Raw genomic sequence first — 20893 nt, 5'->3', positions numbered from 1 at the left:
CGTCTGCGTTATTCGTCTATCGCGCCAACCCGGACGCTCAAAGGCTCGATGGAAGACATGTTCTGGAAGACCTGCGGATCGATCGCGAAAGCCTCTGGGCCGAGGGTATCGACGAAGGAGAAGTTTTCGAGCTGCTCCGGCGAGCTCGTGGCTTCGGGTCCCGGAGGCGCGGAGGTGGGGATCCCGTCCATCGGTCTGTTCTGCGGGATGCCGTACGTCGCCATCGGGGGCGTTGCGGCAGTCTTAGGGATACCGAGGGCGCCGACGTCGATGCCGAGGCTGGCGAGCTCGCGGATGATGAGGTTAAGAGCACTGCTGATGACTTTGGCGGGGGGTCAGCTACATGTCGATACCGGGATGGGGGACTCTCCACTTACCTGGGTTGATTCGTTTCACAGAGGCGAGAATCCGAACGCAGTACTGCAGCCGGTGGAGAGCCTGCGTGTCCTCGACGCTCGACTGAACCTGCAGGAGGAAGATGGACGCGGCGATGTAGACGCTGTACGAGAGCGACAAGACGCAGTGGCTGATGCCGAAGGACTGGCAGAAGAGGTCGAAGATTGCGACGATGGACGTTGCCGTCGTCACGCACTCGACCAGGTACCGCTGAACCAGCTGCAGGTTCTCCCCGACGCGGCCCCTCTGGGACAGCATCGGCCTGTAAAGGAGGATCTTGAAAGTCCGATAGAGTGCGCTAATCAAAAGTCAGCTGCGGTTTCCCAGCGCTACGCTACGAGGTGGGATGTGCCTACTTTAACGTGATGATGTGGGATGGCGGCGCCAGCTTGGGCAGGTTGGAGGACTCCAGCTTCAGATGAGGGGGTAGCTCATCCCACCACTGTTGAAGGGCGGGCTCTTGCTTGACGAGGCAGTCTTGCATCTCGGCCTGGCTGTTGGGGCGCACTGGGTCGTACATGTGGACGAGGATCTCGTTGAAGATGACGGAGAGTCGGCACATCTGCATGAAACATGAGGTGGAGTATGCGTGGGATGGAGGGTACTTCCAGCCGCCTTGCGGAACGACACCAAACGGCGTCCAGGAGTCGTTCTCGGCCGAGTCGTCAACTAACGTCACGTTAGCTCTTGTTGGAAAGTTCAGCAAGATGGGTTGGACGTACATATGATTTGCGGCGGCGACACCGACGTCTGCTGCAGCGATGGCGAACGGCCGAGGTACAAGCTGATCATCTTGTCCCAGAAATAACAACTCCAGAACAGACGGTGCCGAATCTCGACGTCCTCGTCACTGAACTGCACCGAGCCGGGATACCTCTGGCCGTCCACGCAGATACCAAGGTGGTCTATGATGCGGAAGGCGAGACCGCTGTATGTCCATGCTTGGGCGCTGTTCCCGACACTGCACTCTTGCGCGCTGAGAAGCAGCAATGTCTGGACGGTAGGAATCGAGCTGACGCCCTGGCTGAGCTCTTCGAAGACCATACTTCGAGCGTGCTTGCCGAAGAGCGCGCCGCCGTCGTAGTACTCATCGAGCTTCTCTTTCGTGGCAGGATCACTCCTGCCCCAACGTATTGAGTGAGATAATACCGCGTTCATCAGCGTGTGAGAGTAGTACGGGCCCATCGACTGCATATCACCTATCAAAAGTCAGCACGGCGCGTGCAAGCTCACCCGGGTCGAACTCACGGGTGAAAGCGGGCCTGTAGATGAAGTTGAAAAGAGGCTGGATCCAGCACCAATGGACGTTCAACAGGTATTGGAATGGTTCCTTTTTCACGAAGTCAGCTCTGCGACTCGGCTCACACAAGCAACAACACTCACCGGGATCTCCGACATGTTCTCCATGGCTCTCTGCTCCCAAGCTTTCGCAACCAGCCTCTGGCGCCGATTCATAGCCTGCTCCGACGACGACGTGTGGTCTCTCGAACCGAGCTGCCGATCACCGGGCAACTGGAAGAAACTCGTAGCGCCGTGATACGTGATGGCGCCTTTGTCGTCGACCTTGAGCCCCTTGAAGCTCTCGCTCACGGACTCCTCATCCTGCGACTCGACGTGATGGGGGTCAGTCATCGGCGACTGACCCGCCGACGGGCCGAGGCTGGGCGACGACGTCCGCGAGGGCTCCGCGGGGCCGGGGGCGTGTACCCTCGCGGCGGCCAGCTGGGCCTCTAGTTCCTTGATGCGCTGCTCCAGGCGCGATGTATACGACAAAGTCGGGTTACTGCATGTGGCCGGGCCCGGCAGTCGGTCAGTCCCACTGTGACGATATGCGGGTGATATGGGGATGATGGGGGGCGGCGTTTGTGTTTGCGTGTGTGTGTGGCTTACAGTTTATATACGCACTCATCCGCGCGAGCTGCGCATCTATTGCACGTCGGTTGTTCTCCGCCGCATTTTACCTGTCACCCCCGATCCGGTCAGCCGCCGTGTTTTCCGGAGATAGTCCGCGATATCCGCGCCACGCGCATCAAACCACCACCACCACCACCATCGTCAAACCCCTGCGGCGTCAAGCACAGAGTAGGAAGGACGTGTGCCATTGAGCCCAGGAATACGGATCATCAAACGATAAGCGGCATTCCGCTTAACCTCAGCCTCCTCCGCCTCCGCCGGTGCAGGGGTACGGGGTGGCGCGGAGGCGGAAGCGGAAGGATGAAATGAAGAACCGGGTAAGGGGGCAGCAGCAGATTGGTCCAGGGAGATCGGAGATTAAAAAATAATAAAATAAAACGTACCTTACGCCGACGACATGGCTCGCAGGAGAAGGCGCTCTTCTTAATGGCCCTCGTCGACATGGTGATCTTCTTTGAGGCTCTGCTCTAGCCTGAGGGGTGGGTGTGAGGCTGATGAAGCTAATCTCGCTCGCTTCTCCTCTCTCTGTGTGTCTCTGCTGCGGGACGGAAGAACTGGAAGTTGCCTGACCAGGAGTGGAGTTCTCTCTCTCTATTTTTTTTTTTCCCTACCTGCGTCAGAAAGCGAGATCGGGGTCTGGATCTGTTGGGAGCAGCACAGCCAACAGCAGAGTCAGGAAGAGACCCGTCTTCGTTCCATTGACGGCACCACCACCAGCACCACCACACGGCATCGGCCGGGTCGGGAATCGCGGGCGGTCTCCACCTCGAAATCCACACTAGCGGAACTGTGACGCCCCTGAGACGGCGATGAGCGAATCAGAATCCACGATGATGGTGGATGGCGAATCATCGATCATGAGAGTCCACATTTCCGCAACGGCTTTACCTAATATGGGTCTCCGACGGTGGGACCGGCGGGGCTTCACCGAAGCTTATCCGGCTCACCTGAAGATTGTTTCATTGGTTCACCGAGATTACGTAACTCACTCTCAATCGATGCTATGATCTCATCGGCCGTTTCATGAAACTCATGTCAGTATTCATTGAGATCTGGCTCACTCATGTAGACTGTGTGACGTTACTCATTTTCAATTTTCTGTCTGCTCCCCGACTTTCTTCTACATATCTCTCACATTTATGTTACTTCACAATGAGCCCAAAATGAGGGATCAAGACCCTTTACACATGAGAGCATGCTGTGCCACAGGGTCGCAGACACGGCCTAAATGAGCCTGGTCTAGTGATCTCTCGTAAAGGGAGGCCTGCAGATGTCGGCCGCGTCACTTTCATGAGAGCCTCATTTCAACTGAACAGCAGACCATACCGGGACTCATTCCAGCCAGCCATATCACCTCTTCTTCTTGCAGCTCACCGACGCAGCGGCACAGAGCATGACAACACCCGCGCCAGCACGCGTAACTCCTCCACCAGAGTGCCGCTTCCTCCCTGAAGACAGACAGAAGCAGCGCACAGCATGTCGAATTCTCCACGCCGAGGGTTGGAATGGCTGTCCCACGGGCTTCACGTCGGGCTGCAACCAAACCGTGTCCGTCACCTCGCACTACAAGCACAGCCTGGACTGGAGCAGAGGGTTCGACGACACCATGACTCCCCTGACGGTGACGGAAAGATGGCAAACGGCGATGGTGCAAGTGATATGCTGCCCCGAGTACGCGCCTCACCCATGCCGCACTCGCCGCAAGACTGATGATGATCGATAGCGCCCTCAAGTACGAGTGTGACTCCGCCCACGTAATGTGCACAACTCACGTCCAGACACAGAGCGTGCTAGTCTACACCCCGCCGACAACCAGCCCGCTGCCGAAACCGACCACCACGACCCTAGGCCTCTCCGACGTCGTCCAAGGCTACGCCATCACGGCCGCCTTCGCCGAGATCAGCCTCGGCGGTCTCGCCTACGCCGCCGACGACCCCCGATCCGACACGGATTTCCACGGCGGGGCCCTGACGACCTGGTGCAGCGAGCCGCTGTGCGCCGACATCCCGAGGACCCTGACGACGCAGCGGCTCGCCGTCACTGCGGCGGCGGACGAGTTCCGCCTGCAGGCGCCGCCGGACATGGGCAAGGTCGGGCCGATGGGGATTTTTGCCATCACGGCGCTCTTCGGGGCCATCTTGTTCGCGGTGGGCATGCTGGCGCCGTGGGCTTGGCTTTATCGGCAGCGTCGGCTTGCGCAACGGGTTCAGTCGCAGTGAAGATGTGAGCACGGTTTTCATCACATGATGAATGTAATGTGAGAGGAATATGAGATTATGAGGTCAAAACGACGCGATTTTTTGATTAATGGTATCTTTATGCTGATGGGGTATCTCTTGTGGTTTGCTCTGTGAAATTCATTCCGATGGCCTCGATCCGTTCATTTGATCCTGTCCCAGTTCCTTTTTCAACGCCGTGCTGTGATGTTTCTGATGCGACCGCACAATCCCAATGATCACCGTCAAACCTGCACCATGGCCTCGCTCTCATGCCGCGTCCTGTCGTTGCTGAACTCGAACCATGCCCGTCCCAGAAGACCGAATTCAGACAGCCTGCGAACGTCAGTACTCATTTTGGGGCAGTGAGCAACCAAGATGAACTCACATGATGAGGCCGAGCAAAAATGCCAACGCGGCCTCGTACTGGATATACGGATATGCGTAGTATCCGTTTGACTTCTTCGACTCGATCTGGATCACCAGCAGGATCCAGCAAATCGTCGCGCCGAGCGAGAAACACAACTCCATGCCGAAATGGAAATGCTTCGGGATCCCGCCGCGCGCCGCATCCCGCTTGCGAAAGATGACCGTCGTAATGGACCAAATCATCAACAGCACAGACTAAAACTCAACGTCAGCACCATCCAAACACACTCCATCACATCTCATCTCATCACGGTGATCAAACATACCAACGGAACGGACAGCCACATGGCGTAAAAGATGGGATCGCTCGGGCTCGTCGAATCGTTCAGATACTTCCCTCTCCGCGACACGTAGATGTTGACGTTCAGGAAAACGACGACGAGCGGCACGATGATGGCCAGCTGGCGGAGGACGTAGTACATGTACGTGCACCGCCTCCGTTTCCTGTTGAAGCGGTCCGACTCGGGCGAGCATCCTCCGCCGCTGTACCGGCGGGTGTCCGGCTGGCCGTACCAGTACCGCTGCTGCGAGCTGCGCGTCGACGATGCCGTGCTGGGAGGGTTGTTGTCGGGGGTGTAGTAGATTTGCGTGCTGTCGCGGCCGGTGTAGGTGTCGGAGTACATCTGGCCGCCGGGTGGGTGGTGATATCCCTGGCTGTATGGCGGCGCGCAGTAGCCCTGATGGCTGTATGCGCCGTTGTGGAGGGACATGGCTGTCTGTCTGTCTGTCTGGCTTTCTTTTCCCTTTTTTCTTCCCTTTCCTAATTTGATCCCTTCTGTGGATTCTTTCCAATGTCGTTGCCTTCTTTTCTCTCTCTCTCATTCGCAGTTCAAAACCGGTTGCTGCTGCTCATCGATAGTGACCCAAACTGAAAGTCGTCTTATTATGGGACTCTCAATGGTCAAAGTCAGGGGGGATACGAAGGGTCAAAATAAAGCCCACATGACGTCGAATGAAAATGGGATGGAGGGGGTGGCCTTCAGCGTCCTTTTAGCAACGCGTCGTAGTCTGGTGTGAGAAAAGCCCAGATACGCCGAGCAAAACGCTCTGATTGCGCCTGACCATATCTGCCCGCCTCCCAAGAGAAAACCAAGAGAAGGGAAAGAAAGGAAAGAAAAGTTTAGCGGAAGGGATGGGATAGGACACACAGAGAAAGGAAAAAAAGGCCAAGTCCCTGGGCGAATTTTACGATTGCTGGGTAGGTCTCAAAAGCTGCTCGCCAAGTCGCGCTATCAGCTCACTGACTCCGAATGGGCCACAGAGGCCCGTCTTGGCCCGCCTAAGGGGGCCTGTAGGGGGGGCATTTCTGTGCTTGTCTTGGCGCTGCGCTGGGCCTTTTGGCGAAGGACAACACCAAGGAGCCCAGCCGGCGTTCTTGGGGGTTCTTGGGGTTACGTTTTTCTTGGAAGGTTAGGGGAGCTGGAGCCAAGCCATTCGGACTTGTTTGGGGCTGGATGGATGCTTTGCTATGAGATGGATGTGTTCGATGTGTAGAGGGTACGATACGGTACTGGGCTGAGAAAAGGAGGCGTCGTCGTACACTGCCGCTGCCAACGCTTGAGGGCCGCAGCCGTCCTACAAGAAAGACAAAAAAGACACCAGGCGACGGGCTTCAGCATGAAAACGTGAAGACACAAGAAAACCGCCCAGTTATGAATGAGGCCATGAGGGGCTTGGGAGTGTTGCAGCCAAGCGGCATCCCGAGGCTCCATGTTTGCTCATCGCACTCAAACTGCGATCAACTGGCGCCCAGAGGGAACGGTGAGCGAAAGGCAAAGAGAAGCCTAGACTTCTAGGCTTCTTGGGGATGCAATGCACTGCTCCGAGTGCTGCTGCGGCGCCGTTTCGGCGGAGGACAGCAGCAGCGGCATTGCATAAGAGACACGGCGGTCGAGACATGGAATTTTGTCTCAGACGCCCTGTTCCGGTGCCTGTGTGATGGCAGCGCAGCTAGTGCTCCATTGGCGAGGATTGGCGCCGCCGTTTCTCTCGGCATACCTCAGCATTCCAGCGTTTGATGCCATTCACCGCGCGTGAATTGCCCATGTTTCTCTTGGATCGTCTTGGAGATGGGAGAAAAGGAAATTGCCATTTGCTCATGTTTTACTAGTTGGTTTCTGGGCAAGAACCTTCTGAGGTCGCGCAAACGACGCTTCCGTTTGCCGGGCAGTCTAGGCGTGTTCATGTTGAAATCGATTCCGTCTCCCTCAAACCTCGATGATGATTATCTCGACCTCCCACCAGCCGGTGGTGTGAACTGCAACCGTCCGATTACAGTACAACCACAAGTACCGAGACATATCCCCGTTTGCAGCAACGTTGCGACGACCACGTTCCAGACCGACCAGCCATATCGCACCGCTCGATATCTCGATGGAACACCGAGTCCGTTTCTGGTCGAAAAAAAGAAATGACGTCCATATACCTCAAATCATGTGGTTGCAATGAGAAAAACCGCCCACATCGCGAGACTTTCAGGGTCCTCAACAATCATCTTCACATCTTACCATTTGCCGCCCGCCCAGATCAGCACAACAACTCATTCGTCTTGGCACCCGCCAAGCTACCGCGGCCAACCGACTCAGTCGCTCGCCTCGGCGCCGATCGACAAGCGCCAGCGTGACAGGCACGCGCGGGCGCTTTCAGATGACGAGCTTTCGAGCCGGTCAAGATTCCAGTGAAAATCTTCTTTCTTTCTTTCCAGCCGCGATGTCGAGACCAGAGAGTCATGCTAAGGTTTCGATAGCCGACAATGCTCGCTCTTGGGTTGTGAACCATCGGGATCTGATTTCCATCATCGGGGGGGACTTTCTGGGCACAAGATTGGCGCCGAGAGGAAATCTCGCTAATTTGGCAATTTGTTTGCGATTCTCCGCGATTCGTCGTCACTGGCGATGATGATGTGTCTCAAACCCTTCGTGCAACTTGCCCATCTCCCCATTGCTATTGTCACAAGGCGGTGCACATCTCGTTCTCGCATCGAGCTGTTTCGTTTGCGATACACCGACCCGAATGAATGCGATTCTTCGGCGTCGGCCTCAACCAACCCCGTATTAGCGCGCGTCTTTCGCCCAGACCATTGGCAGTGCTCCGGCCAAGGCTCGTCTCACGCAAGACGGCAGCTCGTTGGCACAGATGTTCTGACTTTTCTCCCTTCCGCAGCGATGAGGCCGGGCGACCAGCTCGGCCACGGTGGCGGTCTTGGCATTGGGGCTCACGCATCTTTTTCCCAAGTGATCGATGTCTTGGCGGAAATAAAGACGAGGAACCGAGTCGGAGATTTCCGTACCTGATAGCCGGGTCTCAAGATCCTCTCATCTTTCCTCCGTCATGTGATTCTTTTCAATAAGTTCTTTGGGGGCTGATCGGGCAGTCAACCGTAGATCTGGTTGTTTTTTGAAATAAAACATGTCTAGGCTGAGTCGGCAGGGCCAGAGTTCACGAACCCCCGTTTTCCGGCAAAGTCGGCGATTTTGGGGGTGATCCGAGTTGCGGCTAGTGGCGGCAACGTGGGAGTTGCCAAGAGTTGCGAAAAAATCTCTTTGAGTCCACAACCACTTCACGTGATGGAGTTATTGAACTATCAGTCAAGTCCGGAAGGGATTGTCACCGACGCATCTTGGCGCCGTGCTTTCGACTCCGGGCTTGGTATGCCGGTATACCGGTGCACTTTCACGAGAACTCTCGGGGGAGTCGACGGCTTTTCGGCACGATCGACAGAGAACTTCCTTGGATTGAGTCAAAGCGCAGGACTATCTTTACCAGTAGCTGATGAAGATGAAGAAATGTAAAATCTTCAGAGCGAGCATCAAAGAGTATCTGGTCATCCCGGATCCCGAAATGTTCGGAGGCGGTTCCTTGGCAGCGGTGCCGACACGGCCCCACTCCGGCAGCGTGAGCTGGCACATTGACAGAGCCACTCCGAAGAGAGGCAAGAGGAAACTGTGCTGTTAACTGGCAGGGAAACTCCAATGTTGTCAGTATTTTCGAATATGGAGACCTTTATGTCAATATGTCTTCCCACCTTTTGGTCACCTTCCTCAAATCCTTTGAGCTCCGTGGTCTGCCCAACTTAAACATATATGTTCACTTAGAAAGACGCCGTTACGCATATTCAGAATTATATGTTTGCTGCTTGTTCGGATTCAACAGTCCATCCCGACCTTTACAGATGGTAGTAACCAACTGATACCTTGATAGGCTTTTTATGCACCCAACATCAACACTTTCCCACGTGTAAACCCAACAAGTGCACACACTCATCATTCACAGCGCTCAGAATTCTTTGCCTGCGCTATTTGAACTTATGTTGCGTCTCCGTCCAATCAATGCAAGAGGCCTCTTCCTGTTCGGAGCTTGAGCCAGCTTGAACCAGACTGCGGTTTTTGGCTTCAATGCTACACGTGGAATGGAAGAACCCTTACATACCTCATATTACACGACACCGGGGCCAAATAGAGACTCATTTCGGAGAAAGGCTCCTGGCTGCTCATATAAAAAGGCGACCTCGCTCCACCGTGGGAAGGGAGTGGAGGGCGAAGCTATCACAAAGCATTCCGCTCGCATTTGGATACATCATGGACAATACGCATACGTATATACGTCCCACATTGGGATACTTACCGCCAGAAATCATCCTACATATTTTGGATGAACTACTCGTGACTGATGAGAGGAGCTCCTACGACGTTATCGACTATTTCCCGGGCGGCGACCTCGACCCAGAGGATTGCCCTCTGCCTTTCCCGGGAGTCAGAGCCGCCGCACGCCTCGGAATGACTTGCAAACGCATTTTTGCCACCACGAACCGAGCAATTATCCTTCATGATATTCGACAACACCACTCATCATGTATTATTCTCTCCGCCAAAAACGGTTGCGTGGAAGGCGTGGCTAAGGCGCTAGCGCACGGCGCAAACATCGACACCCTCGACTATACTACTTTTGCGTACGAAATAGACGAGCAATATGGCGGTTACATCCACTATTCGCGTTTTCCGATCACTTCAAACCTTACGGCGCTCCACTGGGCGGCATTCTATGGACACGCAGATGTCGTGTCATTGTTGTTGCAGAAGGGGGCTTGCGTACACGACAGAGCAGATGTCGGATACTTGAATCGACGTCATGACCGAGAATACGGACCTCTCACACTCAGCGGAGACGTCGAGCATGAACACTGTCAACGGGTGATGTTTTCTCATACCCAGGACGACGTCGAGGTGATCAAGACATTTCAGGACGGCTGCGGACCGGACGACGACATTGACGTGGAGTGGAACGAATTGCCGTCAATGAAGGTCGGTGCGAATGCGTTGTTCTTCGCTCTCAAGGCATGCGCCGATGAAAGCGCCCGAGAGGCGTGGAAGAGGTCTTCATTTTGGGCGGACGACCGTCCCATCGTCATGGGAGATGCTAGCGGCCGTCGCCTAGCCACTGCGCAAATGCTGATCGATGCCGGGACGTCGTTGAATACTCGCACGAGAGATGGCGTACACGCTCTTCATCAGGCGTGCGCTTACAGAGACTTCGACGTCGTCCAGTTTCTGGTACGCGAGCTGGGCGTTGGTGCAAACACGACCGATAACAACGGCAATACGGCGCTTCATTACATGGCCATGAATAACTTTTGGAAAGATCAAGGTGGGGTCTGTCATCAGATCCAGCATCCAAGGCAACAAGAATGTCTTATTACAAGATTTCTGCTGGACAGGGGCGTAGACCTTTATCAGCACAATAATGAAGGGTCAACGGCCATGGAGATAGGCCTCGATATTACGGACAGTGTACCCTCTACAGAGATTTATGTATTGGAACATCACTTCAACAATCGGGGCTAGCTGGAGACGGCTGGAACATATTACGCTGCGGGATGTCAGGCTGGCTCGGCCAGTTGCGCATGTCGTGGCTTTGGATCAACGGCTGTAGATTCAAGAGAATGTATCCAGCGCCTATCAAATTTATCAGGGATGCATTTACTATTGCGGGTCAAGAGGGAAGGTTGAGAGCGGCGTAGTGTTCATGTCTTTTCAACTAAATGGACCAAAGAGAGATGTACTATTTAGAGAACGGTGAGAGAAAGTCATGTTGAATACACAAGTAGTTTGAAAACGTCGCATGACGTCAATCAATGAGTCTTTCATGAAGAAATGTAGTTTAAAATGGCCGAGAATACATGAAATCGAACTTTTCTTGTAGAGCTGCACGGTCTGCCATGCTCTTCGAGATGGTTTCATCACGTTGAGAGCAAAACTCAGGGGCTGCAACTCGAGCCTGGCCTATCATTCGTGCCCCCTTTACTAGCGTTGAAGTATGTGGCTGCTGTTTTGCCGCATACGACTTGAAAGCTTCAGTAAGAATTGAATTCGACAAAGCACTTGTGGTCTCGAAGTTGGGCATCTTCTCGAACAGATAGTAGCAATCCTCACTACTTCATGTTAGCCCGGCTGGAGTCCTTGGAGGTACCAGGGATTCGGAAAATAGACGCTTACCAAGCTTGATTAGCCCCTTGCCCAAGATGAACACTAGTTGGATGCACGGCATCGCCAACCATAACGCAACGGCCGGAGTACCACTGATCGGCGGACAACTCAGGTCGATCGTAGATGCCATACTTCATAAGCCTCTGCGCCGAGCTCACCAGTTCTAGTACGACCGGATCCCAGGTTTTTAGATTGAGTATCTCGTTCATCTTCTCCTTTTCGACAGCTCTCCTTTCATCGTCGAAAAGACCCCATGAAGCTTCTTCTACTTCATTACCAGGCAGCGTGAGAGCCCATGACGACTTGTCGTGCGTGATAGGGTAGCAGATGACGTGGCTTAGTTCACCATACCAGTTGCTCAAGCTGGGACTTTTCCGGAAGGCCTCTGGAGTTGGAGAAATCCCTGCCGTCTATTTTCGTTAACTACGTAGCTCGTAACAGGCGGAGATTGAATATGGGTATCACGGGCGAAGTCGAGGGAAAGGACGTCGGAAACAAAACAAAGAACATACCTGCGTCAGCCCAGTGAAGGAAGGCACTCCCTCTTCTATGCCGCCTCGCGCCAGAAGGATTTTTCGAGTCGCCGCTTTCAGTCCATCGCAGCCTACTAAGAAGCTGCCGACCTCATATTTGTCTCCTTCGAAAAATGCCGTGACCGAGTTCTCGTTTTCTTTAATTTGCTCCAACTTCCAACCCTCTCGGACTTCTATCCCCTTCTCCTGGGCCAATTCTCTCAGCCAAGCAGTAATAAGTGTCCGTTTAATACCAACGGCAGGTTGGCTGTATCGCTTGGCAAACTCGTTTGGCATATCAGATCTGCCGAGCACTTCTCCGGAAGCCTTGTAGTCGCACAACTCTAACACAGGAGGACCGTTCTGAAGCAGCTTGTCGGGTAGGGGACCTATCAAGTTGAGGACTTTGAGGCCGTTTGGACAGATCATGAGAGATGCTCCAACATCTCCAGGGGCTTCGGACTTCTCGAAGATGATGGGCTCGTAGCCCTTCTGCTTCAATAAACACGCAACGACCGGCCCGGCAACACCGCAGCCAATGACAAGAACCTTTGGCGAAGACATAGTGTACTGAGCGACCCCAAATTTTCAATTAAAAGATCGAGTGTGGTGATTTGACAAGACTTAGGTGGCGTTTCGGCGACATCTTCATATTGATAAAGGGGTGGTGCTGGCGGTTCAGCAGGCGACGGTATGGTCCGTTCTCATGTCCGATGCTCGGGCCTATGAGGGGGAAGGCCGCTACGTCACAATCACGGCGAGTACTCACAGCCTGTGAAACTGACGGAAACCTACTTTGATATTTTCACCGGATCTGGTTATTAGGTTATCAGGGTCTCGTCGCCGCACGTACGAGTTGCCGGATAAGGGAGTTGCTCCATGTGCTAGTCCGAGCCGACGGCCCAGACTGATGGTTCCCCATGGTCATCTCGGCCGGTTTCTTTGTGCGGGAAGCTGCGAATACATTTCCATTTACTTGTTTTGTCCGTCGATAATCCTTGCGAGATGTTTCTAGCCAAGCAGTACATATCTTCAAAGCTGGAGGCTGTGGTTCTGGTCAAAACCGCTGGTTGGTTCCGACATTTCTTCGCCAGTCACTGCAGTCAATACACTTCAGCAAACCTATGTGGATGTAGCCATTTGCTTGTTGAAAAAATGATTGTTTGCGCATTTTGAATTTTGTAGGAATCCCCAAGAGCGAACTGTCAAATAACTGTCGATAGTCCCAAGCGAAAAAAGCGAAAACGGCGCGAACCACGAGGAACTGGTCATAGCCTTTCTGAGTTATTGGAAAAGAAGCACATCAATGGATGTTGAAGACGATGAGAAATGTAAGCGTAGAATAGCGGAAAGTTGGGCGTATTATCTCCAGTCAGGAAATATAAATGAGGTTTCGATGTCGCTTAGTTTTCAGTCCGACTACATATGATAAGCCTCACAACCAACTTACTCGTCATGTGTATCATTTGAAGCATGGAAGCGAATAGAGATGAATGAAGAATTTGTCTGTCTCTTTGAGACCTGCGTCCAATTGAGAAATCCCGATGGGCGTTGCTCCGGAATCTGGAAGTATTAAAAGTCCCCAGTGCCCTTTGAGGTCACGCCTGAACGGAATGCGGCTGATCTAGATCAAAGACTACTATCGACTCAGCAAGCAGAGAACTGACTGGGATGAATTGACATGTATATACCTCAGCCGAAATGCGATAGTAAGGAAGACTCGTCAGCCACGACAAGTCCTGTTCAGTTGAGCTACTAGTCAGCTGCGGAGGCGTTAACTCTATGTTCTACGCACGCCTGACATCAAATGATTCTGCAAGTCTCTTTTCATGACTCAGATCTGCGGCCTTTTAGGTCGAACAGCTGTGATACATTGGACTGAACGCTTAGGTAAATCCTCTGAGAAAGTTCCGCATCCCGAGAACGAGAAAGTCTTTGCACATGCGCCATTATGCCATCCGCAATCTAAGGGACCCCTCGCAGAGGCACTTGGATTACCAGAAAGTCTTTTCCTATAGTTACAGAAGACCTGAATCGGAACTCCGTTAGAGCGACCGAAGGTCATGGGCGAAAACCATTGATCCATTTTTGTCTGCGCCGAGGATAGAGAAATTCAACCCCGAGGAAATGGCCCATCACCGCGCTACGATTGCTGCTAGTAGTCCGTTGTTCGTCTTTGCGCAACTATCTCTGGAACGTCTCCTTGTCTGTGCGCCGTAGAAAAGAACCGCCACGTGCGTGCACGTACGGGATCTTCAACAAACGTTTGACATTTCATCCCGGGGAAGATTGCTTACCCGGAAACACAGACACTAGATGAAGGCGAGAATGGAATCAAGTACCGCTGAAACACATTGAAATTGCGCAGATTCAGAAGACCAGTTGAGCGACTGGTCTAGTCGTTGAGTTATTCACATGAAGAACGGTTGGTGACTGGCTCAAAGACTGGCTTAATGTCATGACCCCAATTAACTTGAGACTGGGCCATGCCATACTTAAAAGATTGTAAAGTAAAACAATTGATCAATGTCTCTGAAGGTGGAGTTCCTATTGATTCAGTTGAGCCGCGTCAGACCAAGCTTCCCCAGAAGCCCCAGCTTATACACGGGAACGATCCCGGTGAGCCAAGCAATCGGGATAAGCCGACGGAAGTTGGGGCCCCTTGACGATCGTTTGAACCTTTCAACCTTAAATGATCGGAAGAAGATCGGCCCTGATGAGACCCCGAAGAATTTGCGTAGGTTAATCTGGAAGAAAGATTCCAAAGATGGTCAACCCTGTGGCGTTATCACGTGGCGTGCGTCGACTGCTTTAGTTTCGTTAGCACCAACATCCAATCTTGTCATTCGCTCCAAAGTCAAATCGACCGAGCGAGGCGAAGCCATGATGAGTAGCAACCAATACAATGCTCTGGCTGCCGCGAGCAATGTCGGAAGGCGGGAGGAAGGCAGAGACACGAGTCAGGATAGCAAACTGGCTGCCATCATACCGTTGCATGGTGCGTTTGACTAAAACTCTATTAGCTGAGAGATTTGACCGTATTTCCTCGTCGCACCGCTTGGACATTCCCGCACAAACACCGATCCCACGTGCAGCACGGGCTGCGAGTGCCGTGTGGACGAAAAGAGTCCCTACATGAGGGAGTTCCGATCAACTCCATCCCTGTGCTTGCCAGCAGAGTTTCTCAAGAATGGATTTCCTCGTCTTCCCCGTTTCATACCTCTCCATTACTCCCCGCTCTTCCCCTCCCTCCAGTCGATAGCACCTTGCTTCCCGCCGCGTGTTGGGAAACAGTTCGTCGTCAGTTGGCCCTTAACACCGTCATAAGGGCTTCGAAACAACATCGCGGGCCCCATCGTCCCGCTCCGTCTCCCGCTCGACAATACCCACTCGGCGCGTTGGGTCGGCTCCCCCGAGTCGACATACAGATGAACAAGATCTTGATGGGGTCAACATAACCAGGCGAGGGCAGCACGCAGTAGCAAAGCCGGAGCCATGATTCCGTTCGAAGCGAGCGACCTGGTCGTCCGCGCCAGCATCAATCACGAGCCACAACCACTGGCGGGAAAGGTCGTCAGCATCATCGTCGCCTTGATATCAGCATGCACTCTTGCAAGTCTGTTCGGTCAGTACCTCCAAGCAATATATCGACTACATTGCCGACGTTCCGAACGACTTCGAGACTTCAAGACACGATCACTGACAGGTGATGCAGCTCTCCGAGTGACGACGGTTAAAGATTGGAGGATTCTACCATGGACGATGTGGCGTAAGGAGATATGCGAACGGTCGAGGAGCGCAAGCTGATGATGGTTATAGTTGTGGTCTTCATCTACTTCTTCTCATTTTTGTTCGTGTTTGGAACGTCGATTCTACAATTCGGATTCGGAACCGATCTAAACTACGCAACATGCTCTGCAGCAACGCTTTTCTGCCTTGGGGCATATGTTTCGACAAAGGTCAGTACTTCATCAGATTATACATCAACAATTGCTAATCGGACTCGACTCTAGCTGGTGCGTGCTGATGAGATTGCTTGAGATTTGACGTCGCGTATTGACTGTTGATTTAGTTCATCTACCTCTTCATGGTAGACAGGGCAGTCAGTAGAACCCACGTCGAGCGAAAAGAACCTTGGGAAGGTACTAACACACTCCGCAGCATATCATCCGGCAGACGTCAAAGCCGCGTCTGAAGTCGAAGCTTTATATATTCAATTCCTTTGGGATGCTCGGTATGTTCATGTGCTGTTGCCGTTCTGACGCGTTCTCACAATTCTCAGGGGTATTTGTTATCATCGTGATAATGAACTTCATCTTCCGGATTACGAACTTTCAAAATGGCCTCTGTGTCATTGGATTGGGACAAAGCGTGATACTGTTGCTCATCTCCTTCGATGCTGCTGTCAACGTAAGACCTGTCGTAATTCCTAGCTGTGAAGTGTGACTTCTGACCATGCCTAGGTTTACCTTACCATCCTTTTCCTCCTTCCTCTGTTGAGTAAGTCACTTCGTCCTTGTGGCATCACCACGCTCTCTGCAAATGTGTTGACAGAATGCTAGGTCTTCACTCGGTAAAATATAACTTTTGGAAACCGTGGACACTCGACTGGCGAAACCGACGGATACCTCGAGCCCCTCCGAATGTCAGACTCCGACGACTTGTTATCCGGACATTCATTGGCTCCTGCTGTACACTGGCCAGCAGCGTGACGTATGGGACCACAGACAACTCGCAATGTGTAACGATGTTGACGAAGATGTCTAGAAACTTAACAGTGCTTGGGGCACTGAATGGAGAGGTGGCGTGGCTGTGTCTGCTGTGCTGCAACACTGATAGTAGGATATGCCCTCGCATCCAGCCTTTTCTATCCTCACGTGTACTGACATGACGTCCTTCACAGTCTTCTTTTCTGCGCTGGTGATGAACTGGATCACTTCTCCGGGCCAAGAATCGACCCTTCGCACACTCACACGACCATCGAGGGCCTCGAGGGGTTTGTCAACGCTACGCCCCGAAGAAGACCCTAGCCTGCCGCTTGATCCGGATGGCAACAGTACACGAAAAACATGGGAGCAGAGGCGGTCACGTACACCAACAACGATTGGGCTACACTCTACTGAGGGAGAAGACGGCCACACGAACGACGATGTGGAACTCGCCGAACGGCATTCCATGGACCACGAACGCGCATCATTGGAAACCGAGCACGGCGATCGTGACGACCGAGATGTGTCGAAGGAACAGGAGTCCAGACACTCTGACGTTGAGGAGGATACACATCGAACCCGACCGTAATTATCACCGACATAGATTATTTGTTTACACGTTTATTTGGCGATGTGGTTGGATGAGATGATACCAAACGCACATGGCACCTCTGAAATTGGGGGTTATCAAGAACCGGATAAATGGCGTTCAAGGTTACGAGCTAGCTGCAAGCCATACGAATGATGAAAGTAATTGAAACAAAGTAAAGTGATATCACAAACCCATGACATTGCGACTCCTACCGGTGTAGTATCAAGACATTTTCAGCGAAAGTGCGGCCGTAATGGTCGGACGTGATTTGAGAACATACCATGACCTGGTCTGTTGGTGCTAAGAGGACTCTCTTTGCCAGAAGAAGCGTAATAGCACACTGGGTAGTTGCCCCAGCAGATGATGTCACCCACCTCTTGTACTCAAGTCTGTAGTCATGCCAAAGATAGCTTAACTTAATTCTCAGTGACGAGAAATAACAGGAGATGGTAATCCCCCACAACACGGCTCCAGCAAGAAGTTAGAACGCAAAGCACGCTACCTGGATTAGCATCATCTCAACCTAATCTGGGGATATGAAACTGCAACGCCGTTCGTCTCGTTGAAAACACATGGCAAAAGAGGAAGAACCACGCCGAGAATACTCGAATGCCCGGACTCGTCGCCAACGGCCGGATCTCGTCGGGCTTGAGGGAGCCATGGCGGAAGAAGGCAAGGTCTCAAGTCAACCAAGCAATATCACATAACAATGCTTGGCTCAGTATTTGTTACGATGAGAGTCAAATCAATACCAACAAGCCTAATGAACTTATGTTCCATTGAATGAGTGCCACAGTGTCATGAACCAAGTTGGATTTATTCATGATTATCAGAGTACACATAGCTAAGGATCACCAGAATTAAGCTTATTGACCCGTTTCGTCGAATTCCCGCCGTGTGTTTGATGACAGACTCGTACCACCCCTTGCCTGCGGCCGTCTTGTCGCCGCTCATCACTTCAAGGGCATTCGTTGGCTACAGTCGCACACCCTCCGAACTGGTCGCAGCAAGCACCGAACCGGCCTTGGCAGGTGCCGAACTTGCATGCCTTCGCCTCTGCGAGATGGTAAAACAGAGTTAGTCACTCCCGTCACATATCCGAACGGGAATTACGTAGATATGACGAACCGGCAAGTGCCAAGACGGACATGAGGGCGACCAGGGTCTTGGTGAGTTGCATGTTGGAGTATTTCGGGATTTGAGGAGGATGTTGTTTAAAGTTTAAGCTGATTGTCGTACCAGACGATTCGTTGCGGACACTGGACCGGGCTGATATTACGTAGAAAGTTTGCACCAGTGCATTGAAGATGACCAAGGAGATTTGTGATAGAGACTCCGGGAGGTCAGCCTTAAGTATGTGGTTTCTGTATTGAACATCCGCATATAATCGCTTGACGCGGAGCTATCCAAGCGAGCTGCTGTTAGCCGCCATCTACACGCGTATTTGGCGACAATTCCCAGATCTGAGAGAGCTCTGAAGCACGTTGTAGGTGATCAAACCTTACTCATCAACCGCTTCTTAAACCAGCCCAGTCGCATGAGATTTTCATTGGACGGAATTTGATCCGACGAAATGCTGCTCCGGGATAACCTTACCGTTTTAGTCGCCTCCAAAACGCTATCCACCCGAAGCCCTCGGACGACACCGAAGACAGCCTGGGAAATGCTTGTAAAACCCAATATTGAGCATAGTTCAGGTCCACGAAGACCATGGAAACGGCAGATATGAGTCAGGGAGCCGCCGGAAGTATGACAAAACCGGAAATCTGATCAGTCCATTTAACGTGTTTCTGCCAGGGAACCTTTTCCCGTCATTCTGGCGATGGGATTGCCTGACAAGAACACTGTTATGACACGACGTGAGCGTCGTTCCAACGTAGACGTTCATCAAAGCATTGAGAAGCATTGTGGAATGAACATACGTGTCGTGAACCGCACGCCTGGATACCAATTCACAATAATAATAACACATAGGCTGAATAAACCTGGACTTCAAAATTTTGTCTATATCGATGCAGCTGCTGGCGTGGAACCATTGAATATGTCGTAGGCATGCTACCTATTGCGGGGGATTTGAGGAATTGCGTTGCATGTTGCGATCTTTCCTGTTTTATACTACTATTGTTCACTGAAACGACTCGTGTGCCTCAACTTTGAGCCGTAACGCCAAAGTAGAATAGGCGCCGGTATACCGACAAGGAATGCAATGCCAGCTAGTATGCTCCCGCCTACTCCATAACCAAGCTTCCCAAACAGCGCCGGAACAAAGAGCGGAAAAGCGAATGCAAACATCGACCTCATGAAGCAGCATGCTGCAGATGCCGACGCTGTGTACAATGGATAGCAGTCGGCGATGTAAGCAGATACGCATTGGTAAGATATCATGGTGCTTGCCATGGTTATTGCGATGCCGATCTGTGAGATGTAAGAAAGGTTTCTGCGGTACATGGGATGAAGAAGATGTTTCGAAGGTAACCTACATTGGGAATCAAAAAATACATCTTCTGTTGTGCTGACCAAGCAAACAACAGAATACCCAAAGGCGTTACCAATGAGCATGGGATCATCAACGGGATGCGGAATTCGGGAATACCGGGCTGGTCTTTACCGAGACCGAAGCGGTGCTTCAGTCTCCGGTAAACGATATCCATGGATGGTGCACAAATGAGTACTCCTACTAGGGACCCTGTCGCGATTGAGATGTAGTTCAAGCTGGCTCGCCCTTTCTCCAAGCCGTAATGCTTTTCCCATAACGTCGGGAAGCTTGAGATAACGAGATAGAGGAGACCGAAGTTGAAGGCCTGTAGTAATGCTAGGCTTTGGATGATTGGCTGTGTCCCCAGCATGATCCATGGTCTAGACAGGCTGATTCGAAGTACACTGGCGAGTGTCTTTTGCTGTAACTCAGTGGCCGCCTGGTATGAGGGATCTCCTGTACTTTGGCGGAGTTTCCGAGCTTTCAAAACGAGAAGCCGAGGTGCATAGGTCTCCCGGAGTTGGAAAAAGGCAATGATCTGTACGAAGACGTTGACGAGAACAACAGTCCAGAAAGCCCAACGCCAGCTGGCGTATTGTGAGATGTAGCCGCCAACTTTTGATGCACGTCAGTATAAATAAAGTGGTGACTGAAATTGAAGATTGACTTACCAATGGGACCGACAGCAGGGCCTATGACTGGTGCAAGCTGCATCATGGCAAGTCCTTTGCCCCTTTCTTCTGGCCGCCAGCAGTCCGTCAGGACCCCACTGCCCATCTGAAAAGCCTCCCGTTAATGAGTGGTCTAAATACTGAACGAGGCTGGTACTCACTCCTGTTGTTGCACTTCCCCCAATACCGGCCATGAACCGGAATGCTATGATCTGTCCCTTCGATGTGGCGAAGCCGCATAGAGTGGTGAACAGGATGAAGATGATGTTGCCAACTCTGACGATAGGCGTGCGTCCCCATATTTCCGAGCATGGCGATAAGATGAAAGGTCCGAAGGCATACGTCAGAAGAAATATTGAAAGGACCAGCTGAAGTTCAATCTCGCTGTTGATATGAAGGTCGTGTCCGATGGGGCCGAGGGCTGGAGCGGCGATCGACGAAGAAAGGGGCGAGAGGAAGGCAAACATCGAAATAATGAGCGAAGTCTATTCTCAGA

General features: G+C 52.3%; 4 protein-coding genes across 4 annotated transcripts; 1 reads left to right on the top strand and 3 right to left on the bottom strand.

Moving 5' to 3' along the window:
* Window positions 1-8: 8 nt before the first annotated feature.
* Window positions 9-2151, bottom strand: CkaCkLH20_11239 (uncharacterized protein; the record flags this gene model as incomplete). Its single annotated transcript, XM_038893953.1, has 6 exons — window positions 9-322; window positions 378-694; window positions 753-1065; window positions 1119-1595; window positions 1645-1726; window positions 1780-2151. The coding sequence occupies 6 exons, from the start codon at window positions 2149-2151 to the stop codon at window positions 9-11; spliced, it is 1875 nt and encodes a 624-aa protein (XP_038740779.1).
* A 1552-nt stretch (window positions 2152-3703) lies between these two features.
* Window positions 3704-4529, top strand: CkaCkLH20_11238 (uncharacterized protein; the record flags this gene model as incomplete). Its single annotated transcript, XM_038893952.1, has 2 exons — window positions 3704-3981; window positions 4034-4529. 2 exons carry the CDS (start codon window positions 3704-3706, stop codon window positions 4527-4529), a joined length of 774 nt encoding a protein of 257 aa, XP_038740778.1.
* A 242-nt stretch (window positions 4530-4771) lies between these two features.
* CkaCkLH20_11237 (uncharacterized protein) lies at window positions 4772-5665 on the bottom strand (the record flags this gene model as incomplete). The annotated part of the gene is made up of 3 exons (XM_038893951.1): window positions 4772-4862; window positions 4915-5150; window positions 5222-5665. The coding sequence occupies 3 exons, from the start codon at window positions 5663-5665 to the stop codon at window positions 4772-4774; spliced, it is 771 nt and encodes a 256-aa protein (XP_038740777.1).
* Window positions 5666-11111: 5446 nt separating this feature from the next.
* CkaCkLH20_11236 (uncharacterized protein) lies at window positions 11112-20864 on the bottom strand (the record flags this gene model as incomplete). The annotated part of the gene is made up of 6 exons (XM_038893950.1): window positions 11112-11382; window positions 11447-11847; window positions 11950-12498; window positions 19731-20341; window positions 20398-20503; window positions 20559-20864. The coding sequence occupies 6 exons, from the start codon at window positions 20862-20864 to the stop codon at window positions 11112-11114; spliced, it is 2244 nt and encodes a 747-aa protein (XP_038740776.1).
* Window positions 20865-20893: the final 29 nt, after the last annotated feature.

Source organism: Colletotrichum karsti (genome assembly GCF_011947395.1).
Source record: "Colletotrichum karsti strain CkLH20 chromosome Unknown Scaffold46, whole genome shotgun sequence".
Classification (NCBI taxonomy): Eukaryota; Fungi; Ascomycota; class Sordariomycetes; order Glomerellales; family Glomerellaceae; genus Colletotrichum; species Colletotrichum karsti.
Note: the sequence above shows the minus strand (reverse complement) of the source record. Positions and strands in the feature narration are given on the sequence as shown.